The sequence below is a fragment of the Hylobates moloch genome, unplaced genomic scaffold, assembly GCF_009828535.3.
Source record: "Hylobates moloch isolate HMO894 unplaced genomic scaffold, HMol_V3 SCAFFOLD_21, whole genome shotgun sequence".
NCBI lineage: Eukaryota > Metazoa > Chordata > Mammalia > Primates > Hylobatidae > Hylobates > Hylobates moloch.
Window position 1 is genome coordinate 43,782,907 of NW_026652296.1, and position 17,671 is coordinate 43,800,577.

Genomic DNA, 17,671 nt, shown 5'->3' on the forward strand with positions numbered 1-17,671 from the left:
GGAGCACTCCTGTACCCTGGCCCTGCGCAACTCAGCTACAGGCAGCAGGCTCTGCTAATTGTCTCCTTGCAGATGCAGTGAGCAAAGCCGGCTCAGGCTCCAGGGCCCACTCAGACCCTGAGATGAACAGTTTTATCTTCAGGAAATGTACATTGGATATGAGTAAATTTTGGTTTCTGTGCCTGATAGGGCAGAGGTCTCTGTGCCTAATAGTTGAGCTTTGACCAGTGTCTTGGCATCATAAATTTTCTACCTGACTTTTGTTAGAAGAGTCAAAGTTTAGACTTGTCCAAAGAGAGGAGTCACTCTCAATTTGGGGTCTTATCTATAAAGGGAGGATAATTATGCCTTTTCTTGTGAAAGTAGAGGGTTGAACTGGGTAATCTGTTGAAGCCCCTTTCTATTCTAGGAACCAACTCCTGCCTCCTTTGCAAATCAGAACATGCACTGCATATGTGGAGAGAGACAAGCAGGGCTGCCTAGAGATTGATGCTGGGAGCCCTGGTTGCCTAGCAACTCTACTCTCCTTCCCCAGGAGACTGAATCCAACTTCTCACAAGTTGCTGGGAACTGCATTCTCTGACAATTCTCTACACAGCCGGCACTTACACTCATACTATGTGTGTGGTGTCTGAAGCCCATGTGTTCATTCTGTGAACATAAGGCCAGTCTCAGGTATCATTAAAAGAATGCAGAGTAGCAGGTGGGCAGGTACCTCCACTGCTACTCAAATGCAAGGTGTGTCCAGCAGTAGCAATATGTGGCCTCTCCATAGGATGGTGAGGACATAGGAGATGGTCTCCTCTTACCTTTAGCTTGGAAGGTTTCCCAGGAAAGCCCATATCTTGGTCTACACTGCGTGACTTTGCCTATCTTGTTTCAGTGTTAAAAAGTGAATCCACTTCACAAATTAACAAAACTTGAGTGGGACCACCTTGTTTGCCACATGTTCTGAAACACCAGCTTGGCAATTTGATTTGTCTTCAAGTAGCTGATTGTGAATATCATTAGAGTAGAAGAGCCCAGGGATACACAGAGGATAGAGGGGTAAACTTGATGAAGAAAGAAATATCTCTATGCCCTCACGGGGTATCTGAGTAAGTTGCTGATATGTGCTGCTGGGTGTTGTGCGCTCCCAGGAATGTGGTTTTATGGTTTGTGTGTGTGTGTGTGTGTGTGTGTGTGTGTGGGCACATGACTGCACAGCAGAGTTCACTGGCCCTGACTATTCATAGCCTCTCACGTCCACTTTTCCTTACATGGACACCTGGCATGTGGGCAGAGAGACACGTGTTAGTCCACCCTGCAGAGCTGGCCCTGGACCCAGAGCTATGAACATACTTAGCCTCCAGAGCCAGTGCAAACACGCCAGCTGCCTCGGGGGCAGCTGCAGATGTCCCCGAATGCCTCAGAGTGCAGTTGCCGTACAAATCTGTGGTTGCCTGGAAGGGAAGATAATGAGTAATGAGTGAATAAATCACGCTATTTTGAACCCCCGCACAATGTGGAGCAGGGGATTATCTACTCCTTTTATTTATTTATTTATTGAGACAGCCTGACTCTGTTGCCCAGGCTGGGGTGCAGTGGCATGATCTCAGCTCATGGCAACCTCCGCCTCTCAGGTTCAAGCAATTCTCCTGCCTCGGCCTCCCAAATAGCTGGGATTACAGGCACGTGCCACCATGCCCAGCTAATTTTTGTAATTTTAGTAGACACAGGGTTTCGCCATGTTGACCAAGCTGGTCTCGAACTCCTGACCTCAGGTGATCCACCTGCCTCGGCCTTCCAAAGTGCTGGGATTACAGGCATGAGTCACTGCCCCCAGCCTACTCCTTTTATTTAACCTACACTTTGTTCCCGAGAAGATTAAGATGAAACTAAGGATAAACTTGGCATCCATATGCCTCTCTTTTGCCCTAGGTTTTATCTGAGCTTCCCGGTAGCCCATGTAAAAGGGACACATAGTCAGTTATAGCTACAGTGTCCGCAAGATAAATGAGTTGTTCAAAGAAGCATATCTGTGGCTATTCCAGAGACTACAGAGAGATTCATTTCCTTAAACCTAAAAGGAAACATTATGAAGTGGAAAGTGATGTCAATACCCCCACCCTAGTTTTGTTGCATCAGGACTGGCCCTTGGAAAGGCCAAAGGCCACTTCATCAGCATTTCTTTTTCCCTCATGGGGGAAAGAAGGCATTCCCAGAGAGGAAAGAATCAATATGCTCAGCTAAAGTCTCTCTAGAAGGGCAGGCAATTAAAACATGTTTCTCCACATCTAAAATCCATGGAGAGATTCTGAGACGTGTTGAGTCAAGACAATCCAATATGTGGATATCATCCCCACAACCCTTATTTAGAGGGGAGACTGGTAAACAGATTTTTAAAGGACTTTCACAAAGTGAAAAATCGCACTTTCAATGTTTGTGAGAGCCAAGGTGTTCATTAAAATCATGTATAAACAACAGGAATTCTTCCTCTGTCTGTAGGATCCTCAAGAAAGCCTACTATTTTGAGGAAGAAATTACCAGGGAGGTTTAAGGGCATCTATTGAGCAAAATTATAGTACTCAGAGGAAACTCAAGGCCTTTAGCCAGCCCAAGTAGAAAGAGTCATAAATACGGGTTGAGGATGAAGCTACACCACTGAGAGGCCTTTGGGGTAGGGAGTGGAGCTTTCAGGCATGAGAGTGAAATGTCACCTCACCTGTCCCTGTCTGCTCTGCCCTTCTCCCTTTCTGTCCATACAGCTTACAGGATAAGAGGGGTCAAAGCCCCCTTCTGTTTGGGAGGAGCTGGCACATTCTTCATCCTCCCCAAGACCAAGGGGGAACGCAGGAGGGCTCATGGGAAGGACAGGCTTTTAAAGTCTGCGTCCCTTCCAGGTAAAGGGCTTCTCCTGGCTCACACAGGGGCAAGGCCATCTTGCCAAATTGGGATCCCACGTGGGAGTGTGGGATCGAAACACTGGATGGTGCTAATGATTTTGTCCTGAGCTCTTGTCCTCCTCTCTCGAGAAGCCTCCGTGGAGATGGGTGCAGCCAGTCAGGATATAACTCATGTATGACTACTGAACCACCTACTAAATCCTGGTTTAGAGATGTGAGAAAAGGCTGATCTGTGAGCAAAATCTCCAGAGAGGAAAAGATCCAAAAAGGCTTATTATGCTTTACAGATTACGTATTTCCCAGGGGCTTGGAAAATTCACCGTTATACCTAGTTGCCAAGAAAGGAAGATTTTTTTTTTCTTTGCTCAGAAAAGAGCAACAAACAATAAATCTATGATTATTAATCTTTTTTGTTCTAAAAATCATGGCTCCATTTTAAAATATGATGAAAATCACAACTCTTTCCCTGAGAAAATAACAGATGTGTGTGCAGTTTTATGGGGTTTATGGATCCAGGAAAGTCCATCCGTGAATGTTGTTTTTTAGATTGCTATAAATCAACAGATGGGTTCTTGTTTCGGACAGGGTTACAGTGGGATGCCTTGGTTCTTAACGATGAGTTAGTTCTTCTTGTAAGTGATGGAATGGGGCAACTGATTGGTAAACCAGACTTCATCATTACTTGTAAGCCAGAAACACTAAACAAGAAAATCTATGGAAAATGATCCAGAAAGGAGTCCTCACTGATCATGCTACTAGCTCACAGATGGGAGGTCTGTGCTTTGTTAGAAAGCAGGGCTGGGCATAGAGAAAAGGGGTCTTCCCCTCAGAGCCTTAGTTCAGGCTCTGAGGGAGGGGACAGGAGGGGAACAAGCCAGTGTCCCAGCATCCCAGCCTGACACAGAGGTGCAGTGGCCCTCAGGAAACAAGGACAGAAGGGGACGCACTCACCACACCGGCCTCGGGGTTCCTTTTCCTCCCGTTGCTGAAGGTGGAAGCCAAGGTGGAAGAGCAGCTCTCGTCGTACAGGGCGGTCCTGCCATCGTTGATGGCTGAGTTGATGGAGATGGTCCACATGCTGGAGGCGTAGCCGTCGCAGTTGCAGTCGTCATAGCTGCCGCCGTCCCCGGAGGCCCACACGTAGATGCTGCCTTTGCCGCCGCGGCCCTGGGGAGAGCGGGGGAGACGCTGCTGCTACCCACAGGCTGGGCTGCGAGGGGGCAGGGGAGGTCTCCAGCCCAGGGGTTGGGCTTCTTCAGCGGTTGAACCTAAAAACTGCGTGTACTTTTTAAACTGGGTTGGACACCATATCCTTCTGGCAGGGCATCATGGGAAACTTTTGTTTTCCAGGAAGAAGTCAATCTAAAAAGTCAACTGAATTTACAATTTAAGCTGGGGATAATGAGGTAAGAAAAGTGGGAAGAATGGTCTTAAAATTTACAAATAAACTGCTTTTTAAAAAAGCTGTAAAGGTGGTACATGCTCACGATGAAAAGTCTAACTGTATGGAAAGGAAAATTAAAAAAAACTCTCTAGAGGTAATTATTATCTCATTCCTACATCTCCTTATGTATCAGACATTTTTTCAGTGAAAATGCAAGTATATGGACATATAATTTTTCTTAGCTACATAAGCTATACAAAACATTTATAGAAGATATATACCTTTTATTTTAAATAGCTATATATCAATACATAAATTTAAATATGATATGTAGACATTATAAAGCATACATTTACTCCACAATATATAAAAATCTTATGTGTGTGTGTGCATATGTATATATTTTTTCTTTTTTATTCAATTGGATACTAGAATCCTTTTAAACACATAATATATGACATTTTACTTGCGCAAGGGAACTCCAAATGTAGGAGGAAAGTCTAATGTGAGCAAGTAAGACACACAGTGAATAAAACCTTAAACACACAGTAGTATGCCCAGTATTATTGCCACATGCTAATTAGTTTAAATGGCAAACTTTGCATAAGTCCCTACAGTTAGCATGGCTCTTCTCCTCAAACCATGTTCTTAGAGGTTCTTAAAAATCCTTTTCCTTGTCTTCTGAGTATTTTCCTCTCTACCTAAACAACCCAGGATTGGACCATTAGTTTCTTGCTTCCCACTTTCTTACCCCAAGGAAATGGGGCTTGGGGCTGCTAAGTGTTCACCTGTGGGCTGGGAGGGTGGATAGGAGTGCAGCCATGCAGTGCGGGAGGCAAGGGGCAGGTGCACCCTCCAGCCACTCCACAGCCTGGCCCAGGGTGGCTTGGTTACCCTCTAGAGGGAGAAGACAGAAGAGATTATCAGGGAAAGTCTCCCTGTGTGGTCACCAGGTGTCCATGGTCCTTACGCTTGAAACTGACACAGAATCAGTGGTTTAAGGGTGGAGAAGCCAGAAGGAAGAGAGATGACTGGATTACCTCCAAGCTCTCTCTGCCCCCTGACAATCAGACGTGACATTTTCAATTGCTTCTAACAGCACTGGGAATTAATTAGCCTGTGATTGATTGAATTGACAAGTGAACAAATATTTATTCAACCACTAGCTGGGAACTATTCTCAGCATCTTGGTAAATCTATGCTGGAAAACTCCAACCAAAACAAGGAACTGCTCTCAGAAACCAGGACAGCAAGGGAAATAGATGATCCCTACAGTTGGTGTGGAGGATCACACTCTCAAACAGACTCAGATTTGGGCTCGGTATCAAGAAATAGCAAAAGTGCGGCCGGGCGCGGTGGTTCACGCCTGTAATCCCAGAACTTTGGGAGGCTTGAGGTGGGTGACTCACCTGGGGTCGGGAGTTCGAGACCAGCCTGGCCAACATGGTGAAACCCTGTCTCTACTAAAGATACAAAAATTAACTGGGTGTGGTGATGCATGTCTGTAATCCCAGCTATTCGGGAGGTGCAGTGAGCCGAGATTGCACCACTGCACTACAGCCTGGGTGACAGAGTGAGACCCCATCTGAAAAAAAAAGCAAAGTGCAACTGATGTGTTTCACAATAAATGGGTGAGTGAGGTTGACCATCTGCAGAACTTTCTCCTGAATCAGTCCATATGTAGACTGCTAGTGAGATGAAGCAATGTTTGCTAAAATGAAGGAAATCGATGCTAAATATTTTCTTGGTGTGGGGAGTGTGGTAGATTGATTGTGACCCTAATTATTCATGATTCCCTGTATTTATGCCCTGTGCACTATGCCTTTGCAGCCCCATCCATCAAGAGGAGGGGTCTATTTCCTACGCCTAGAATCCAAGCTGGCTTTATATCTTGCTTTGGCCAATAGAATGTAGGGGAAAGTGATTCTGTATCAGTTCCAAGCATCATTACCAAGAACTCCTATGTTCTCTGATCTCTCCCAGAACTCCGTTGCACCGTGAAGATAAGCCTAGGTTAGCCTCCTGATTGATAAGAGACAAGTATTCCAGTCAAATTCACTGCCCCTGCTGCCAGCTGCCAGACACAGGAGGAAAGCCATCCTCGATCTGCCAGTCTTTAGCTCACTCTCCTGAGATTAGCCTAGCCTTGTCCAGATCAGCAGAACAACGCAGCTGACCTGTAGACCCAAGAGCAAAATTAAATGATTGTTATTTTAAGCTACTGAGTTTTGGGGCAGTTTGTTATGCAGCCAGCTCACTGTTACACAGAGAGCAACTGTCAGCCTGTTTCTGAACAGTGAACGGTAAACAGCAAATGTTAATTTTGTTTTAAACCATCAGACTTGCCCACAAGAATGCTTTGTTTTCTAGGAATACTAAACTTTGTTTTCTTAAGCTAGATAGGACACATGAAGCAATAATAATTGTGTCCTTGCTTCTGGTGATTGGGTTTCAGCACCAAATAGTCCCTGGCTTCTGGGGAAGATGGGCCAGTGAGGAAAAAACTCTAGTTCTGGGGGCAGAAATGAGTGGAGAAGGGACCTCCATAAGAGGACTGAGAGCTGGTTATGGGATGGGGCTGTTGCTGGCATGCCACCCTACTTTGGTTTGAACTTATATGTCCCCACCAAATTCATATGTTAGAAACTACGACACAAAGTGATAGTCTTAAGAGGTGGGACCTTTAGGAGCTAGTTAAGTCATGAGAGTTCGGTCCTCATGAATGGGATTACTGCCCTTATAAAAGGGCTCCAGGGAAATAGCTAGGCCCCTTTTGGCCCTTCCACCACGGGAAGACCTAGTGTTTGTCCCCTCTACGAGATACAGCAACAAGGCACCATCTTGGAAGCAGAGAGTGAGCCTTCGCAAGACCCTGAACCTGCCAGTGCCTTGATCTTGGGCACCTGCTTAAGGCTTGATCCATTTCTGCCTCTCAGCTTCAGCTGAACAGGAGCTAGGCAGAAATCGAGACAGAACAACTATGGCTCACATCTAAACCATAACCCGTTAGAGGAAGAAGTGCAGAAAACGAAGGTTGACTATCACAGCAAGCATTTCTATAGCACTTACTGCATGCCAGGGACTTGTTAAGTACTTTACATATTATCCTGTTCAGTCCGCACAACCACCCTACAGGCAGCCCCATTTGCACTGGCCACACAAAGGATAAAATACTTAGGAAGAAATTCAACAAACTTAAAAAAAAGAAAGCTAAGGAAGTGCTAAATAAGGCTTTGAAACTCTCTGAACTCTATGGAAGGAGGGACGAAGATGAAGATTTGATCCCATGGAAAGATATTGGCCATATTCTTGAATAGAAAGACAGGATCACAGAGATGTCAATTTTCCCTATGTTAATATATAAATGTGCCAGGTGCAGTGGCTCATACCTGTAATCCCAGCATTTTGGGAGGCCGAGGCAGGTGGATCCCCTGAGGTCGGGAGTCCAAGACCAGCCTGACCAACATGGAGAAACTGTGTCTCTATTAAAAACACAAAATTAGCTGAGCGTGGTGGTGCATGCCTGTAATCCCAGCTACTTGGGAGGCTGGGAGGCAGAGGTTGAGTGAATGAACCGACTTGCACCACCTGGCAAAATTAAAAATCTCAAAATACATATATATATATAATAATTTTATATATGTATATATATATAATATATTAATTTATATATAAAAAATTTATATATAATAATTATATAAACATATATAAATATTATATACACATATATAAATAAATATATATTTATATATAATATTATATTTATACACATATTATATATATTTATATATAACATTATATATAAACATATATAATATATAAATATAAATTAATATATAAATATAAAATATAAATTATATAATAATTAATATTATATTATAATTATAAATATAATATATATGTAACATCATCCCAAAAAATATACAATATATCAATTGAGATTCAGCCAGGCAAATATTGCCACACTTGGCAGGTCAACAGAGGGAATTTTATCCAGGGAATAGGTGTTAAAGGAAAGCCTAAAACCCAAAAGGCAAATGGGAAGTCACCCATGGATTAGAGGATGACCCTGGAGCTGGAGGACAAAGGGAGGCCATGACTCAAGAGCCAGCACTGTGGGTGGGGCGTCAGCTGGAGGGCAGGGTCTCCACCCTAATCCTGCAGCTCATGCTCAGTGAGTGGAATGGCTGTCAGCTGCCTGAGCCAAGTAGGCCAGCCTGGTGGCTCATGCCTGTAATCCCAGTGCTCTGGGAAGTGGAGGCTTGAGGCGAGAGGAGCATTTGAGGCCAAGAGTTTGAGGCCTGCCTGGGCAAAGTAGCAAGAGGCCCACTCACCCCCATCTGCACAAAATGAAAAATTAGCTTGGCGTGGTGGGGCACACCTGTAGTCTTAGCTACTCGGGAGGAGCCCAGGAGTTTGAGGAGTTGGGTCTGCAGTGAGCTGTAATCACACCACTGCACTCCAGCCTGGGTGACAGAAAAAAAAAAGAAAAAAGGCAAGTGCATTTAGGTGAAATTAAATGAGTGGTGCAACTCCACTTTGAATTCTGCTAGTCTTTTGGAGTTTAGTGAGATTACAGTGTTTCTCAAAAGTTTTTACCAAATGGAAACTTTTAACCTAGGCACTGTGGAATGTACTTAACCACCCTGGTTCTCAACTAATGTGGACTTTTGCTCCAGGATGCAGTGATGGAGACATTTTTGGTGGTCACAACCATGTGTGTTTTACGAGCATCTAGTTGATAAAGGCCAGGGAGACTACTAAACTTCTATGCAAAGGATAACCTACTCACCACGGACAAAACAGTCTTTTGCCCAGAATGTCCGTATGTCCAGGCTGAGAAACCCTGCTAAGTGAGGGCAGTGAGTTGGAACTTGCTGGGCCTTAAGTAGCCTCTCACAAGCCCAAAATTTCTGAAACGTTCAAGCAAATTTTTAATGTTGCTCATAATATAAAAAGAATGTTACAAATCGCTTACCGTCAGCTAAGGTGACATTCCAGCTAGAGACTGGTGCAGTGGCTTGCTGGGTCCCCAGCGCATTGCCTACGTTTGAGGAGGTGGAAATCTCACTTTGAGAAACTTGTGGCTAAAGTGAGTCAGTCCCTCCACCCTAACCAATGGGTAGCCACTGGGGTTAATGACCAGAATAGGTGCTGGTCTGGGGTTGGTATGGGTGCAGGGTGCAGACCCCTGGTGAGGCAAGCCTGGGAGAGATTATCTTTTTGTAAACAATTATAGCAATTTTTATTTTCCAGTCACCTTGATTTCTTAATACAACATTAGCACACCTTGGAAAAAGTTATTGTATTTTTTACTATGAAAATAATATTTATTATAGAATAATTGGAATATAGAAGATGAAGGAAATAAAAACCCTTTGTAATCTTACATGAATAGATAATCACTGGTGATATTTTGTGGATTCTTGCCAACTTTACATATAAATGCAAAGTATAAGAACGGGCTTGAAAGTGAAATTGGGATAATAAAAATTGATCAACTTTCTTGGCCTGCTTAAAATGTATTTCTCACAATTTATATAATTAACATTTTTTATGTGATTAAATACTCTTCTACAGCATAATTTTTTATTAGTTTTATGAAATAGCCATTCCGCAATTTATTTACACCTCTTCTTGAATGTACATGGAATGTTGTCTCTAGTTTTTAAAAAAGTACTTTATGTTTAACATGAACATAATCTTATATATGTCTTTGTGTGTTTATTTTCTTAGGCAGTGTTTCTAAAAGAGGAAATTTTGGGTGAAAAAAATGAATGACGATTCTTAGTCCATCTGCCGTATTATTACTCTTGATAAAGTTTGTTAGCAGTTTATATGTTTACCAGCAGTGCATGAGAACTCTATATTCAGCTCATATGCGTCATAATTTAGAATTGTCATTTCTTAAAAATAGTTTTGCCAATTTGGTGGGTAAAAATAGTACCTCATTGTTTTGAGTTATATATTTTTTCACTAAAATTGAATTTATCTTTTTGTGTCTTTCCTGCTCATTTGTATTCTTATTTTATTATTTAGCAAAGCCCCAAGCCCCAAAAGATAATATCCTTTGCCTTTTTTTTTTTCTTTCATATAATTTTTTTTTTTTTTTTTGAGACAGAGTATAGCTCTGTCACCCAGGCTGGAGTGCAATGGTGTGATCTCGACTCATTGCAGTCTTTGCCTCCTGGCTTCAAGATATTCTCCTGCCTCAGCCTCCCGAGTAGCTGGGATTATAGGCACATAGCACTGTGCCCGGCCAATTTTTATTTTTATTTATTTATTTTTTTTAGTAGAGACGACGGAGTTTCACCCTGTTGGCCAGGCTGGTCCCAAACTCCTGACCTCAAGGGATCTGCCCACTGCAGCCCCCCAAAGTGCTGGGATTACAGGTGTGAGCCACCTCGCCTGACCTCATAATATTCTTTTTATTGGTTTGTAAGAGCTCTTCCTGTATTAAGAAACTGAGCTGGATTTTTATTATCTATATGCATATATATTTACTGAGTTTTTCCTTTTTCTTTGATGTGTTGGATTTAGACTTGCAGACACTTTTTCATTATATTACTTTAATCTGTTATTAAAATATGAATTTTAAAATAAACACATATTTTAAATTGCACATGAAACCATGTATTGATTTATGAATATTGCCTTTCTGCACTCATGCTTCACGAAAAATTTTATTCAAATTATTCATGAACATCTTTGGCAAATTGTATTCAAACAATTCACAAACATCTTTGACATTTGCACATTTGTCCTCACTAGGTCAACTGGTTACCTCTTGAGTTACCTAACTGTTTCAGTGCACATCGTGGTAGTCATTGCTACTGCTTGCTAAATATTGCAAACTGTCCATGGTCTGAGCCCATGACCAGGCCTCTTTGTGGTTGGGTGAGGTCTTATAAGCCATTTAAATCAATGAGTTGTGAGTAGGAGTGATGATAGATGATATCCTTTGTAGTTTGGAACTTTTACTGGTCAGTTCGAGACTCTGCAGAGCCCCTGTGGGTTCTGTGGTAGTTCAGCGGGAGTAGGGTATCAAGTTCTCTGGAAAAGCCAAGCTAAGGATGATGCAGTTGCCCTGGCCTCTGATTCAAATCCTCACCTCGATTCAGTGTTTGATGGCGCCTTTGGTTGTCTTTAGTTATTGTCTGGTTTTCGTGTAACCACCTTGGAGGTCAGAATCCTGTGTTATTCTGTCTCACTGCTCAAAGGATCCAGCCACTGTAGTGATGAATCTTTCTGATGTCAGAGGTGCTGCTGAGTTTACATTCATGTCAGCTTCTAACCTCGGGTGAATTTCTCACTGGGCCCAGGTGGGCCAACGCTACTAATAATGCCAAAGGGTGGGTGACCAACTCTCTTGGTTTGCCCAGGATTGAGGGGTTTCCTGAGATGTAGGACTTTTCAGTGCTAAAAACAGGAAAGTTGCTGGCAAAACGACACGGCTAGTCACAAGGATCACCTGAAACCCACCAGACTTTTCTCATAGTTCTCTTTATCCCAGAAATGAAAGGAGGGACGGTAACGGCACCAGCTAAGTTTCCAAGGCTGAGCTACAGATTCCACGCTGCAGCAGTTCTGCTCAGTTGCGACCTTCATCTGGCTGCAGAGCATAAATCTGGGCTCAAGGAGTATTCGTGAGAGCTCCTTGGCAGGAGGCATTCATCGTCTGCCAGAGGCCCTGGCACTCACTGCCACGGTGTACGACCCATGGCTCTGATTAAATTTCAGCAGGCAGCACTGTGGCCTCCCCTCACCCATGCCTAATTTATCACTGTCTCCCCAGGCAGCTTTCTGTCCCCTGCTTTCCTGGATGGTGGTTTTCTTGTAAGTGGTCCCAGTCCATACATTCCAGCTAGAAGAAGAGCTGAGATCTGTGCTTTGCCCTTTGCAGCCCCTTAGGGAGTAAACAATCAATGCGCTGTCTCATCTGTACCTTAGAGAATTTTTGCGGCCTTGTCTTTAAATATTCCTAAAATATTCCCTCCAGCAGCAACTCTGGAGAGTGATTAAGAAGAAGTTGGGATGTAGTCATCAGTGCCAGCAATAGGTGTACCAGGGTTGCCCTGGGTGGCTGCATTTCCTCAAGTTGTGGAAAGAAGTTCATGAATCAGTTGTCACTTTAAAGACCTTCTAGCGTCGCCCGAATTCCCCTTCTGGTTGTCAGAGCAAAATAAGATGCTGTGTCCCACAATGGCTGGTTTTTGTAGCTCCCTCTTTGCAAGGGCTACATTCTTTTCCTGGACAGTAAGCACGTCACCTTGCCAGTGCTTTATTTATCCAGAGAGTGATGACTCTAAGTCTCAGGTTAGGTTTTGCTTAAGCTGCACTTTGGGAGTTGTGTGTGAGCCCATATGCCTTGGACTTTAGAATTCCTTGTGCCTGGGAGTTTCCAAATGTCAACATATGCATCTTTTTGTCTAAGGGCTTCCTCCTAAGAGGCTGAAAGGCTGCTCTGTGCATCTGTTCTCAGGCTGAAAGCACTGGGGCATTTACAAGTTTTGGGAACAAACCTCATCAATGGGTTTTATTCCGGCTCCTTTCCCACAGGGTGGGATACCTTTGGGGTGTGTTCTCAAGTTTCGGTGTGGTTTTCTGAAGTTTCCCAGTGGCATTAAGCTCCAGTTGCTGACAGTAATGACTGGCAGGATAACATACCCTTAACCGGTCCTGTCTCTTTCCTGCCACACCTCCCGTTCATCACTGGTATTCTCTTTACCTCCCCAATATACCTCAGGATCTGCTTCCAGGAGATCGAAAACTAAGACAGAAGTCAATTATTGAACCCTCTGGTAATTCAAGGGTCTCTGACTGTCACCCTCTTCCCATATACAGTGTGAAAAATGCTGTAACTGTAAACCCAACACATAGACTACAAAGCTAAAGATTAAAATAAGCAAAAGAAAAAGAGGATTTCCTTCTTGCCCACTCCTCACTGCTTCTCTCAAGTATTTACTAAGCAAATGTAGGAGGTGCAAACTTCAAATCCCTAAGGAGCCAGGTAGGTGATGTTTGTGCGAAGCAGCCATCAGACAACTGGGAATGGTGGGATCTATGGCAAACAGTGTGTGCCCCGATAAAAGTCTCTTATCCATCTCCTCTTTGTTCTCTTCCTTTTAATCATTACTATGTTGGTCAAACAAAACATACATACAGGATGATAAAATTGAAAGACAAACATAAGAAGTGCCTTGTGTAACAGGTAATTCTCTGACTCCTTTGTTTATGTGAAGATTGCCTTTCAGAGGTGGATTTTCCCTTAGAGTAGACCAGGCAGTGGAAGTCACTGGGAGAAAAACTTCGCTAATGCACAATGCACCCTCACTTCCAAAATGCGACAATGTTGTCCAAAAAATGTCACCTTGAAACGAGGAAAGATTTATTCCCACTGCTTGGGGAAATTTATTCCCATGGCTTGGGGAAAAGTCAAATGAGAAATCATATATTTTTCATCGTACTCACTCCACTTTCTAAAAGATGTACATGCTGTCATCTGAAAATCAGTCATAACAATTTTTCTCTTAAGCTTCAGCGGGCTCGGCATGCTTTGCAGGACAATCACACTTGAAAGGGCCTTTTCACCTGCAGCCAGGGAGGCTACAGATGGAGGAGAGAGAAATATCCTGCTTTGAGAGGCAGTGGAGCAGTGCAGAAGTCCGTGGAAAATGACAGGGGCACCCAGGGATGTCAGTCTGGAGAGAGGGCAGACATCGCCTACCTTCCAGACTCTCTTTTGGCCTCAGGTGTTAAAAAAAGTGCCTCTCAGGGAAAATCCATGTCTGCTGAGGAAAGGGGGAATCTGCCAACAGTTCCCCTGGGCACCTGCTGTCACCTGGTCTGGGGCTTGGATGTGTAACCATTTCTCTCCAGTCACACAACGAATAATGCAATAAGGAAACAGGCTGTTTGTGCATCAAAAATTTCATCCTAAATGCTTCTTAAGGAGACCAGGCATTGAAACAGGGTAGGGACGTCACTTTCCTGCCACCCGATCCTGTTGGCAGACGTTCTCTGTAAACCGCATTGTGTCACTCAAATGTCGGGCTCCCGTTGCTGTTTCAGATGGGTTGAATTTCAACAGCAGACCTTGTAATAAAGCATCTTCACTATTTCCTAAACAGTGTAGCAATGGACATTTAGCTGCTGTCACCATGATGTTCACTTCGAGGACTCTATTTCCCGTCTCATAATTGTGTTTCTGGGATCCTTGTATTTAATGTAAAAGTGATGAATTCCTTAAAGTGTGAGATCTTTCCTTGACTTAGAAAAGTTGTCCTCCACAGTCTTGGGGTAACTTAGGACTCTGGTTGGGAAACTTGTCATTTTGGGGAAACATAAAACCTTGGGGTTTCAGGTGTTTTTCCTTCAGTTTTTCCACTTCCCAAAGGGAACTTCCAGACTCATGAAGGCAAGGGTGGCTGTTACTTGCAGGGAGAACACATAGGTATGTAAGTGCTATAATTTAAGGGAAGTCAGAAGAGTCCTCTAACGAGGGGTGTGCTGTTAAATGTTTAACAACCAGCTCTCTGAAGGGGGCATAAAAGGGCTTTATTTTTAGTGTTTGTCAATTTCCATGTAGAATTTCAAGCTCCCAGTGTGATGTTATTGGGAGCATTTCAGCACAGCACTGTCCCTAACTTGGAAACGTGTTTCTCTCCTAGGACTGCATCGTGAGCATTTTCGCATGCTCATTCCTTCGAGGAAGCTACGTCAGAGAAGGGAGGGAGGGAGACTTCTCAAGGTCCTGAACTAGAAGAAAAAAGTCATAATTGGATCAACTATTGACCATCCTGGCTGTAAAGGAGAGGGCCAGGTGACATCAAGGTGACCTTGAACAGTGACCAGGTCATTCCCACACTGCCAAACCTCTTTTTTGATGATCCATTCTAATACTGGAAGGTGCATGAGTTTGCCAGGGCTGCTACCAAAGGACCACAACCAAAGGACCAAAGTAACAACCAAAAGACCACAAACTGGGTGGCTTAAACAACAGAAATTTCTTGCCTAGAAGTCCTGGAGACAGAAATGTCAGCCAACCCTGCTGACACTTCCATCTCCAGAACTTCTAGGAATAGAATCCATCTCTAGAAGTTCTGGAGACATAATAGATTCAATTCCATTCCTAGAAGTTCTGGAGATGGAATCTATCCCATTCCTCTCTCAGCTCCCGGTGGGCTGTTGGCCATCTCTGGCTTTCCTGGGCTTGTAGATGCATCCCCAGCCCCTCTGCCTTCATCTTCACACACTGTTCTCCCTGTGTGCATATCTGTGCCCAGATGTTCCTGTTCTTTTTTTTTTTTTTTTGTCTTTTAAATAAGGACACCAATCATATTGGATTAGGGGCCCATCCTACTCTAATATGACCTCATCTTAATTAATTATATCTGCAATGACCCTATTTCCAAATAAGGTCACATTATGAGGTATTGGGGATTAGGACCCCAACATATGAATATTTGGGGACACAATTGAACCCACAACAGAAGAGGTGCTGATAGGGTTTGGCTGTGTCCCCACCCAAATCTCATCTTGAATTTCCACATGTTGTGGGAAGGACCCAGTGGGAGGTAAGTGAATCATGGGGGCGGAACTTCCCCATGCTGTTCTCTTGATAGTGAATAAGTCTCATGAGATCCGATGGTTTTAAAAAGGGGGAGTTTCCCTACAGAAGCTCTCTTCTCTTGTCTGCCGCCATGTAAGACATGCCTTTCACCTTCCACCATGATTATGAGGTCTCCCCAGCTATGTGGAACTGTAAGTCCAATAAACCTCTTTCTTTTGTAAATTGCCCAGCCTTAGGTATGTCTTTACCAACAGCATGAAAACAGATTAATACAGGTGCATACAGTCTTATATTTCTGTTCAGACCTTTGAAAGAATTCAACAGCTCAGAAGAAACTACTCCATCAGATGCCTAAGAAGACTGTGAATATGGACAACTACGCTTTGATATCCTCACAAGAGAAAGAAAGGGGTTTTGTTAGAAACCTTCTGACTGGCCTCTGACCCTGCAAGTTCTGAACCTTCCCAACAGAACATTTCTTGGTTTTGGAGGCTCATCTTGGGGTGTTTCCCCTAATTTTTAACCAAAATTTCCCTGAAAGCATCGAGGGCAGGTGGCAGCTGGAGAAGAGGCTGACAGGTTCTAACAAGCAAGGGTGCCAATGGGGTGGTGTCCAAGTGGAAACACCTCTAAGCATAAGCCTCAAGGAAGGGGAAGGGTTAGTTGGAGAGTGGGAGCCACGGAGCCGGGGAGAAGCAGACAGGGTGAGTGTGGCCTAGCCCCATGTCTGCAGAGCCCTCCTGTGGCTCTCCACACATTCTTGGAGCTGGCATCCTGCAGCCACCTTGGATCAGGATGTCTGTCTGGTCCCAGGCACTATGAGGTCTTGCCTGAATCTATCTGATTGCCCTGATCCCTCTTGGCGCTTTTTTTTTTTTTTTTTTTTTTTTTGAGATAGAGTTTTACTCTTGATGCCCAGGCTGGAGTGCAATGGCATGATCTCAGCTCACTGCAACGTCTGCCTCCCGGGTTCAAGTGATTCTCCTGCCTCAGCCTCTTGACTAACTGAGATTACAGGTGCCCACCACTACACATGGCTAATTTTTTGTATGTTTAGTAGAAACGGGGTTTCACCATGTTGGTCAGGCTGGTCTTGAACTCCTGACCTCAGGTGATCCACCTGCCTCAGCCCCACAAAGTGTTGGGATTACAGGCGTGAGCCACTATGCCCAGCCCCTCCTGGTGCATTCTTATGAGAAACCAATTTATTTGGGCTACCTAGGTCTCTGTTCCTTCAACACAGAGACAAATGGTGTGTGGCTCAGTCATCACACAGCCCACCCGTCCAACCCATCGTCCTGATGAGGAAATACAGGGCTGTTCCTTTCTGGAAATGCATCACCCCTGCTGCCCTTTTCTATTCATTGTAGGTTTTAAGAAACCATATGTTAGGGTCTTAGGATCTCAGGGTTAGATGATTTGGATCCTCAAGATCATGTAGAGCAACACTTTGCAAACTTTAACGGGATCTTGTTAAAATGCGGCATCTGTGGGAGGGGAGGAGGCACTGAGGTTTTGCACTTTTCACTCTCCCAGATGGGCTGTGGCCACACTTTGAGAAGCACTGACTCCGACCATTTTGCAGAAAGTGAGGAATGGAGACACCGACTAGTCAGTCTGAAGTTCCCCAGCCAATGGGGGTCAGGACTGAGGTTAAAATCAGGTCTCTCCACTGTCAAGAGGAGCTCTCCACCTGCTGAAATATCCCTGCAACAGGACGGACCGGCTGCTGTGCAGTGTTGGCTCTCTAGTGAAGGCAAAGATGTTGACCAGCACCAGAAAAGCCTGATTCTGAGAGATGAGCCCCTTCATTTGGTAGCCTACGTGCTT

General features: G+C 44.0%; 1 protein-coding gene across 1 annotated transcript in view; it reads right to left on the reverse strand.

Annotated features, from left to right (window-relative positions):
- The window catches only part of PCSK2 (proprotein convertase subtilisin/kexin type 2), a 262,157-nt gene that overhangs the window by 32,820 nt on the left and 211,666 nt on the right, over nucleotides 1-17,671 (reverse strand). The window contains exons 9-10 of the mRNA XM_032142938.2: nucleotides 3,837-4,052; nucleotides 1,342-1,442 (exon numbers count right to left, since the gene is read on the reverse strand). Of these exons, the coding sequence (XP_031998829.1) occupies nucleotides 1,342-1,442; nucleotides 3,837-4,052 (317 nt within the window). The remainder of the gene's footprint in view (nucleotides 1-1,341; nucleotides 1,443-3,836; nucleotides 4,053-17,671) is intronic.